At 41.3% G+C, this 10739-nt stretch overlaps 2 protein-coding genes across 2 annotated transcripts in view; both read left to right on the top strand.

Annotated features, from left to right (window-relative positions):
• The first annotated feature begins 2325 nt into the window (after positions 1-2325).
• On the top strand, positions 2326-4224 carry LOC120293721 (SNF2 domain-containing protein CLASSY 3-like). Its single transcript, XM_039313447.1, has 2 exons — positions 2326-3367; positions 3521-4224. Exons 1-2 carry the CDS (start codon positions 2326-2328, stop codon positions 4222-4224), a joined length of 1746 nt encoding a protein of 581 aa, XP_039169381.1.
• Positions 4225-5639: 1415 nt separating this feature from the next.
• LOC104415481 (calcium-dependent protein kinase 24-like) overlaps positions 5640-10739 on the top strand; it is a 7147-nt gene continuing 2047 nt past the window's right edge. Inside the window, exon 1 of the mRNA XM_039313446.1 lies at positions 5640-5739. Coding sequence (XP_039169380.1) covers positions 5640-5739 — 100 coding nt within the window. The remainder of the gene's footprint in view (positions 5740-10739) is intronic.

Genomic DNA, 10739 nt, shown 5'->3' with positions numbered 1-10739 from the left:
TTTGGAATTATAGATTCTACGCTCCATCTCTCTTACTTGTTCATCGGTCCATGATCTCCTTAAATACTCCTCCACTTCCAAACTACCCGTTGAACAGTATCCTGGAGAATCGTCTTCCAATATACCCATTGGACAGCTCTGTATCTTAGAAGATTTGGTAGCCGTTGAGTGATAAAGGTAGAATCCCAAATTGATTCCGATCGCCCATACAAACGAAATCTTGGTTTCCATAAGTAAAGCTTCTTCGTATAGAAAGTTCCTGTCTTCAACATCCAATTGTCAATCAATTAGATTGAATCAATCAAATCAATCTTGATGTGGAATCCAAACCAGATCACTAGCCGTTGTATGATTGGGCTTGAGTTACGTTGTCAAATACGGATGTAAAGTCGATAGCCATAGACTTTACAATCGAGTCTGTAGACTTTAAAATCTGGGTGCAGCCAGTAGACTTTACAATCTGAGTCGTAGACTTTACAATCTGTACCCAGTTCAGCTTCAGCATAGAGTCTGTCTTCTGGTTCATCATTCACGTTCGGTCTGGAATTAGTCGAGTTGACGGACTTCGAGGTAGAACAGAGACTTTGACACTAAAGTCCGGCGGTCTTCGACTTTGAGTCTTGAGTCCGGCAGTCTTCAAGCTTTGAGTCTTGAGTCGCGGTCTTGACTTTGACACGAAGTCGGAAATCTTCAAAATATACTTTGGACATATGTTACGTTCAGTCTTCTGGCCATCTTCAGACTTTGATAATATCCTCTACATGTTCTAATATCTGCATGGTCTATTACTCAACCATCAAACATGTTAGTAGCCTTTGATTTATTTTGTCATCTTCAAAACATCATAAGGGATTTCCCTAACAATCGGGATGATAGTCTGTTCAGTTATCATTCCAGACTCCCACATTAGTTCCACATTAGTTCCAACTCCCTCCCAGAGACACCATTTACTGAAAGTATAATCCATGGAGAGGATGGCTATTGAGATCCTCGACTCCAAGATGACCTCTTTTTTAGCTCTGACCGCATCTGTTCTCCAATATGGAGTTCTTCACCATCTTTGAAGACCAAGATCCCCAACCTGTACCTCTAAATTTCAAGAATATTTGATAGATGGTTCCTGTCCAATCAAATAAACTAAAGCACCTCACACAATAAATATAGTTTTCCTGACCAACTCTGATGCATCTGGCAAAAAAATAGTAATAATCTTATGGTTCTGACCATCGATGGAGGCGAACCTTACCTAACAAGTGGCCTAAATCTGAATCTTATAATTCGTGCATTTTTACAATTTTTAAATCCAAATATTCAAAACATCCGTAACACTCAAATGACATACATGAATTCAGGCCTACTTTTTTCCACTATACTTCCGAAAGTTAAATAATATTTTAAATTTTAGGAGAAAGCAAAGGTACTAAACAGGCCCAGCATACAATATCGATAGTGCTTGGAGTTTGGATAGAATCTCCTGATTTTCAAAATTCAGCGGTTCAATCGTTCATGTCAAAGAATATACGTAATATTCTAGACGATTTTTAGCATTTGTTGGGTCGAACTGCAAGCAGAGGACCGATTCCACCATAATAATGTGAGCAATCAGTACGAACAGAATCAGAAACGCCATCGACCAAATCGGACCGAATGAGAGAATCATAACTGCTGGTAATATCCCCGTCAAAGCCTTCTCCCTCCGATCCATCCCTCTCTCGCTTGTTCTCTCGCAGAGGCACACAGGAAGTCTATTAACATGACACCAGCAGTTATGACACCAGCAATATATTTTTCTTGCAATTACAAGTGGTCCTTTTTCTAGGGCAAATAGCTATAGGAAAGTAGCAAATAAGACTGACAGCATAATTTCAGAGAGATTTCTTGCGTTTTTAGTTGTTCTAAAAGCGTTCTTGTGATTCTCTTCAGGAGGAAACTGAAACTAGTCAAGCCACCCTTTGTCCAGGAGGAAAGCATGAGCTCATTTGCGATGAGGAAATTGGTTTAATTTGCCACTTCTGTGATCAGATAGTGCTTGAGATAAAATATGTCTTGCCACCATTTCTACCATCTTTTGTAAGTTCTGTTGGTTTACCAAGTACTGTGGCTTTTACTGTTATATCCATTCTCAAAACACCGTCCACACTTCACAGTTGGCTTAGTTATGTTATCGACTGTCACTTCCCTGGATTAACTGTTTCTCACTGCCATCCTCAATGTATGTCTATGCTCTAGAATCTTCGAAAACCACTGTTTCCTTATTTATTTATTTATTTATTTTTGCCTTTTATTCTGTAGGAAAAATTCTCCATTGAAACGTCAGGCACAAAAATGCCACTCAACAGAGGGAATCTGTCTTTGTCTGGAGAGGATTGTCTTCAGCCTTCTGGAGATGACTCTGACAAACTCTCTCATCAGAGCGGCTCTGTTTTGGATCTCATCCCCTGTGACAGCAGTAAAATGTATCCGCACCAGCTGGAGGGATTTGAGTTTATGTGGAAGAACATAGCAGGGTCTACTGATCTAAAAGACTTGTCCAACTCTGAGCCTAACGACGTTGGTGGGTGCATCATATCTCACGCTCCAGGCACAAGAAAGACTTGCATGACCATACTTTTTCTGCACACGTATCTCAGACTCTTCCCCAATTCCCGGCCTGTGGTTATTGCTCCTGCGAGCTTGCTTCTCACTTGGGAAGAAGAGTTCAAGAAGTGGAACAAGAAATGGGACACCAGCATTTTATTCCACAACTTGAATAATCCGGATTTCTCCGGGGCAGAAAATCCAGAAGCTGTGAGGATGGTGGAGGCAAATAGCCACCTCATGCGATGTAACGATGTGATGCGGGTGATCAAGGTCTATTCCTGGAGTAAGAACAGCAGCATACTAGGCATAAGTTACAATCTGCGTGAGAAGCTTGCAGTACACAATAGGAAAGGCACAAAGGATCCAGTGAAGAAGGAAAAGATTGAAAAGAAAGATGAAGAGATGAGAAAGATTCTTCTTGATTTGCCGGGTGTAGTGGTTCTTGACGAAGGGCACACGCCGCGAAATCAGAGGAGCAGCATTTGGAAGCTTCTGCTGAAACTTCGGACTGAGAAGAGGATCATCCTCTCGGGCACCCCTTTCCAGAATAACTTTCTAGAGCTGTATAACACCTTGTGCTTAGTGAGACCCACAACGGCCAATGAACTACCCCTGAGTCTCAAGAAATTCTGCCAGACAACACAGTGGAAAAGAGCTAAAACAGATGATATCAATTCCCTTGTTCAGCCACATGACAAAGTGGCTGATGATGCAATTGTGAATCTCCGGTCTATCATGGCTCCGTTTGTTCATGTTCACAAAGGCATTCTTAAAGAGAATCTTCCTGGTATAAAAGAGTGCATAGTGGTGTTAAACCCAGGGGATAGGCAGAAGAAGATAGTTGAGAACATTCAAAGATCTCAATGCACGTTTGAGTATGAGTTCAAGCTGTCTTTGGCCTGCATCCACCCTTCTCTGAACCTAAGCTGCAATGCATAAGCGAATGAAAAACCTCTCATCTGTCATGAGCGTCAGAAGCTTGAAGATCTGAAGACTAACACAGATGCTGGGATAAAGACGAGGTTCCTAGTGGAGTTAATCCAGCTCAGCAAAGCACTCGGTGAGAAGGTTCTGGTTTTCAGCCAATACAAAGAGCCATTGTCCTTCATCAGTGACCAACTGAGATTGACTTTCCAGTGGTCCTCCCAAGGAAAAGAGCTTCTACACATGCATGGGAGCCTCAATCTGAGGGAACGCCAACGTTTGATTGGAAAATTCAACAACCCACAGAGCCAAGCAAGAGTAATGTTAGCTTCGACTAAGGCTTGCTCTGAGGGCATAAGTCTAGTCGGAGCATCGAGAGTTGTCTTGCTTGACGTGGTTTGGAATCCTTCGGTTGAAAGGCAAGCAATCAGCCATGCCTTCAGAATTGGCCAGGAGAAGGTAGTCTATACCTACCATCTGATCACGAAAGGAACCACGGAATGTAACAAGTTCAGCCAACAGATGGAGAAAGAAAGATTGTCCAAGCTGTTTTTCTCCCCAGCTGACAAGGAAATTGGTGATGGAAGAATGTCCAGTCTGGTTGCTGAAGACAGAAAATTGGAGGAGATGACTTCCAGCAAAAACTTAAAGGATATGTTTGATCAGATACTTTACCATTCCAATGCATTTGAGAACTTTGACTCTGATGCCACCCCATGACTGGTCTTGTGAGCATGAGCGGCAGCTTGATCTGAAGTTTATTCTTGTTTGAGTGTAAATTTTGATTTAGTTTTCTGGTCTTTTCTGGCATTATCATGGTCTTATCATGGTCTTTGGACTTGGACCATGATAATGCCAGAAAAGCTGAAGTTGGTTCTTGTTTGAGTGTAAATTTTGATTTAGTTTTCCGGTCTTTTCTAATTGGTTTGTGAGAATGACGTCAGAATATTTGTGTTATGAATCAAAGAACGAGATTATTATTATCTTAGAGGATCTTTAATAGTGGGGTTGTTTTCCGTGTGCAAATTGGTCTGGAGTTAGACGTTTTTCCTATGATGATGGTCCTATTTCTTTTTCCCCCCCTATCAAAAGACAAAACTAATTGTTGCCCAAGCCCAAACTGAAGTGATCTGTACGTTTTGCTTGAGGGATTGGATATTGAAATTATATTGAGAGTAGTTCGATCAATGATGAGAATATGGTCATCGAGGGAAGGCACCGCCGTTGAAGATGGTCTATCGAGGGAAGGCACCGCCCGCCGTATGGGGTTGTCCTCGACTAGAAAAGTTTCAACCCGTGACAAGTAAAAATATGCTTAATCTATAGGATTTCCCCTTTTTCCCCTTTTTCCTTTTTTTTCCAAATCAAACTCAAGGGCGTTTGTATTTCAATATCCAATCCCTCAAACATGGCTGATTGATAGAAATTTGACTTGGCTCGTGTAACCATCGTAGCTTGGGTTTTGGCTACACTATAGCGACGAAGGAGAGAGACGTGGTCATTAGAATTTGGGGCAGAAAATTAGGGCTCTTGAGAGTTCTTGATCTTGGGGGCAAGAAAAAATTATGGTTCTTGAGCAAATCAATAGCAATGTCGTCGATGGGAAGCAGCAACAGTGGTGACAGGGCTTTGAAAAGCTTCACCTTTTAGGGAAGAAAACATCTCCTGCAAGCATCAGATGCGTGCTGGGCTGCACACTTCGCGAAACACCGAAGAATACCACGAGGAGGTTTTGCTGCTGTTCATTGTGGAGGGAGATGCAGTCTCAATCTGTTGAAAGCAACTGAGTTGATTGGGTTCGATTATATTTCGGTCTTGTAGTTGGGCAAGATGTATGTTCAGTAGCCGTTCTGAAAGTATCAATTTGGATTGATCAGTGGTGAATGTTCAGTGGTCGCTGTCGATTTGGATTGCTAAAGGTCGTGCTCATTTTGCAATTTGATGGTGGGGGCTTTTTTAATTGGGTTGACCTCCAATTGACGAATGACGATGAACTGTTGAAGGAGAAGGTGAAGTTTGTGGAGGAAATCCGGAAAAAAAATGAGGAAAGAATGGCCATTCTGCAAAGGTGAATACTGGACAAGAAAGATGAGCTCAAGTTAGAAGGGATTAACAACTTGGTCTAAAGCTTACAGATGGAAATGGAAATCGCGAGAATGCAAGCGAAGGAGAAGACTCGTATGAGGGTCATAATTAGCGCTGATGGGAGCGTTGATTGTGTTGACAATGTCGAAGGTTGATAGGAGGCTTCAATCTTACTTGCCCTAAATGGCGCTCGTAGGTAGTTCAACGTTTACTATTGCAGGGACTTGTTCGAAGCTTTTTTGTGCAAGGTACAAATGTAACCAATGAATTAGGGAAAGATGATGAATGTAACCTTGGTTTTGGAGTTGCTAGTAACATGAATGTTTGAGATGAGTGTAATCTCAATCGACCAAGAGAAATGGCCAAGTCTATAAGCATAACTTGATCAAGAGAAATGCACCGACTACGAGCTTGCAGGATTCGCTGAGTTGTAGAGAGCTAAAAGCATAACCTGTCCATAATTTGGCCATGAAAGATCTGACGCACCTAGCCACAACCTAGCCACTCAACGAATCTAGCAAGCTTGCAAGATTGAATATTGCATTGGTTTTAAGAGTCAAGCTGTAAATAATGAACGGGGGGCAACAAATGCAAATCTGAAAAATTCCATTTCATTGGGGTAAAAAAAAAACACCTTGTTTACAGTCTATGGTTTGTTGCTATGGAACAATAACCGCACTGCACCATCTAAACACATTAACCAAATCATTTCCTTCGTTTCCATACAATAGCTATAAAAGAAAAAAAAGGAAAAAGACGTATTAGCAACACCAGCAACAATACATAACGTCACAGTTGATCTTCTTGGCTCACAACCGAGGCTGCTCAGCTTGATGGTCCACCACAAATTGCAAACTCTTGAGTTCCTGGAGGTCTTGAAACCTCACTGAAGAAACAGCTATAACTGTTAGCTACCGGTCACACTCAAGAAATGCCATTTAGTGCTCAATGTTGTAACACGTCATATTGAACCCACATCTCTTTTCTATAATATTTAAAGTAGTTGCCATTACCATCAGTCCGAAAGATCTCTAACGACGGTTACACTCATCCATCTAGCATACATATCTTGACACAGCTTACAAAGAACAAGCATTTTTTTGGGTAAATCATTGATCCGATACTTATTAACATGCAAGGTTGATCATTGGATGCGTGCAAAAGAGGTTTTCAAATATACAAGTGAGATATGATGCTGGATTCTTTGTTTTGTAGGCATCACAAGGGTCTTGCTTTGAAACGCTTGAAGGAATGGTAAGAAAGATGAAGAAATTCAGTTGGCTAAGGTGTGGAGCACCAAAAAATGAAAGGCTTTATAAATAGGTAAATACTTGGTCATGCTTATTATTGTTGTGGATAGACTTGCACAAATAAATAGTTAAATATCTAATCATGCTCATTATTGCTGTGGATTGAGTTGAACAATTTTCAATTAACAAGTTCCCATAGTAAGAAATATTATCAATGGCAAGATTTGGTAGAATTGGTTTTCTCTAGAAGCACACTCATGTACAGCCTCTTGTGATTTCTTAACTATTTGAGAAAATAAAAATCTAGATCATTGGATTGTCAATGGTTATGATGGATGGAAACACTGATGGCAATTTCTCGATACCAAAAATACCTATTACATGTTTTTGCTAAACTTTTATAGTATGTAGATAAGCCACTATTTACTTCTAAAGGTTATAGTTAGATTTATGAGGCTCACATCTTCTTATTATAAATTAAAGTAGTTGCACTTACCGTAGATTGGAAAGATCTCCAACAACGATTAAACTTGTTCATTTAGCACACGTATTATCTGATATGTCTCAATATGAGAGAATTAACAGTATCTGAGCAAGCAAAGAAACAGACGTGGAGAAATAAATTTGTTTGTATAATTGACTACTAGGTAACCATGAGTGTCACACGCGGAAATTATGTTTTCCATATATAATGACTGTTCATTCAGTATAAATTAAAAACATTTAGTTTTATTGAATATCAATATCGTCACGCCCCAATTCTCAGGGACGCGCCCATCCTTCTACTTGGTCGATTTTTAAAGTGCGATATCCCAGGACTATATATCGCCGACCTTTTCATTTTTAATATGCATGATGAAGTAGTTATAAATCCCCAGACAATAAAACGATGTGATAGAAAAGTAATGCCATATTTTTTATATTGAAATCCACAACTATACTTTTATACAGAGCATAATTCGAAGAGCTTCACAAAACTAATCACAACTTTTTAGTCTCAGTCTATCCACATATATACAGGGTTCACAAAAGAGAATGAGATCTTAGTCCTCATCCAGATAGTCAAGATCAAACTGATCCTCCTTCAATTCTTCTCCACTCAGCTTGTTTCTTTTAAACTCTTCATCATCTTCTTTAAGCTCATCCTCGATTCTAGATGCCAGCTCATCCTCACATGATCTAGGGGCTTGAAATATTATCCCACAATCGGGATGAGACTACATCTCAGCAAGTTCTACCCTACTAAGACTTGATTAGGAAACCAATATGCTATCCAGGCTGCCTATGCACGCATAGGTTAGAGGACTTACCTTGGCCTCAGATTCCACCTGCATATTAGTACAGTTCAATAGGCACTCAAGCAATCACATCACAGATCGACATATCGATCAATCGACTTAGTCGATTACTTGTTAATCGGACCATCCCAAGGTCATTTCCATTCAATCAATCAATTCACGACATCAGATTAAAGCAATGATCAATCCACTTAGTCAGTTACATATCAAACGGACCATTCTTGGTCATTTCTGTGACATCCTGAAATTTGACCCCGTTTCGATAAAGTGAAATGAGCATTTCGTCAACGTGCCTATAGCCATTTTTCTCTGAGCTGATCACTCACGAGTTAACTAACCTATTGGGTAAAGCCGTTAAGGGATGTATCAGCTGTAAAATCCCTAAAAGCTACCTAATTGGTTGGATTGGGCTAAAATCACGTCTGATCAATTTTTAACCACGAAATTGAACTTTATTTCAGGAATCGAATTTTAAGAGGGTCATAATTCTTATTTTTAGGATCCTGTCTCATTGGCCGTCAAATTGTTGACAAGTCCGAAATTTCAATAAAGAAATTATCGGAGGAAAAATCGAAGACCGAAAGAAAATAGAAAGGAAAATAGAAAGAGAAAAGAAAAATAAGAATAGTATTATTCTTTTCTTTTCTTTTTTCTCTCTCCCCCTTTTCTCTCGTTTTTCTCTCGTTTTTCTCTCTCTCTCTCTTCTCTCTCCTCTCCCCTCTCCTTCGTGCGAACAGCTTTCCCCCATCGCCTACCTTCTCTCCCTCTTTCTTTTTGACCAGTCCAACCTTATCTTCTCTCTCTCTTTCTCTCTCATCCCTCCTCCTTCTCTCTCGACACCCTCTCCCTCGCCTCTGTTACAAGCGAAACCAGAAGCAGAAATCGGAGACAACAGCTCCTCGTCACCGCCCGTCCCACCGCCGCACCGCACGCCACGCGTCCACCGCTCGCCGCCATGCACCGCCTGCCCTCTCCTCCGCCCAGACGCCCCTCCCCCGCACGAGACAGCCCTGTTCGGCCCCTGTTCAGCTCAGTTCCGCCCCGTCCAGCCATCTCCGGCCATCGCCCAGCTCCGCCGGACCTCCTTGGCGTCCCCCTTGCTCTCCGCCGACCTCCCCTCGCCGTTTTGGCTGCCAGAGCAGCCTCGGCCAGCCCTGACCAGCGACCCACGAAGTGGGTATCCAACGACTTCGGGCCCGCTTTTGGGCCGTTTCCCGGCCCCGGTCCGTGAGTCGCTTTGGGAAGAATCGGTCCTCGCGTTGCCCTCGTCGGATTGATCCGACTTGCGCGTGATTTGGTGAGTAATCTCACTAATCCCGGATTAGTTGGCTAATTTTGCTTAAGGTTGATTTAGTTGTAATTAATTATGTTTAGGTTATTAGATTAGAATAAATTAGCAATTATTAGTCAATTGTGATGCAATTTAGATAAATTGATTGTGTAATTAGGAAGTAGACGTGCTCTACTAATTATTGGAAGTGCCTCGGAATTTTTCCCGACCCTTATTGGGCTTCAATTAGGCTTTTCGGGCCTAAGTGGATTTTTTAGTATTTAAATATTAATTTTCGGAATTAAATTAAATAATTATTTATTTTCCGAAAATTCAAATGAGATGGTCCGAACTGGAAAGTTATGCTGATGACCGTGGTGAAGTCCGTTTACTTAATCGTGCTTTATTTTGAGCTAAATTGAATTTTTATTATTAATTATTTAATTTTCGAAATTAATAAATTAATTAATTATTTTCGGAAATTAAGATTTTGATGGCCGACGACCGAAATCTCGTGCTGATTGTTGTGGCGCAGTCCGTTTATTTATTTGAGCTCCACGTTGTATGGAATTGAATAAATTGTGATATTTTAGGGATTTACCCTAAATTGATTGGAATTGATTGAGATTGAATTGTTGAATGGTAAATGGCCAAGTATGTTATTCAGCATTTACAATGCTTTGTTGAGTTGATTTAATTATTTGATTGAGAAATCGTTGGGCATTGGTTGTCGGTATTGAAAGTAGATTGGTAATCACTTGAAAGAGGACACGTGGGCTCGGTGAATTGGAATATCACCTGGAGAATGCACGTGAATTCAGTGGTTGAATATGTCACCTTGGCGAAAAGGTCGCCTGAGAGAATGCACAGGGCTCAGAGACTCGGTATGTCATCCTGGAGAATGCACGTGGCTCGGTGACGAGTCGAGCATCTAAAAGGGCACGTGGGCTCGGTGAATTGATGCATCACTTTGGTGAGATAGCACCGAGAGAATGCACGTGGGCCCAGGCATCTAAAAGGGCACGTGGTCTCGGTGAATTGATGCATCACTTTGGTGAGATAGCACCTGAGAGAATGCACATGGGCCCAGGCATCTAAAAGGGCACGTGGGCTCGGTGACTTGATGTATCACTTTGGCGAAGAGGTCGCCTTAGAGAATGCACGTGGGCCCAAGGTTCGAGGCACGTGAACTCGGAGACCTGGAATGTCGTCCTAGAGAATGCACGTGGTCTAGCTTTTAAATATCCCACAGTGGGGATTGATTTGTATGACATGTAATCGACTGGTTCGATTTGTTTTGAGTAAATGGGTGTCTATTGTGAATTGTACTGA

Source organism: Eucalyptus grandis, chromosome 5 (assembly GCF_016545825.1).
Source record: "Eucalyptus grandis isolate ANBG69807.140 chromosome 5, ASM1654582v1, whole genome shotgun sequence".
NCBI classification, from domain to species: domain Eukaryota; kingdom Viridiplantae; phylum Streptophyta; class Magnoliopsida; order Myrtales; family Myrtaceae; genus Eucalyptus; species Eucalyptus grandis.
This window is presented reverse-complemented; position numbering and strand designations above follow the sequence as displayed.

Coding starts and splice junctions, on each gene's coding strand:
- LOC120293721 (XM_039313447.1), top strand. CDS start 2,326: ATGCCACTCAACAGAGGGAATCTGTCTTTGTCTGGAGAGGATTGTCTT. Junction 3,368..3,520: donor TCTTAAAGAGAATCTTCCTG/GTATAAAAGAGT, acceptor GCAATGCATAAG/CGAATGAAAAACCTCTCATC.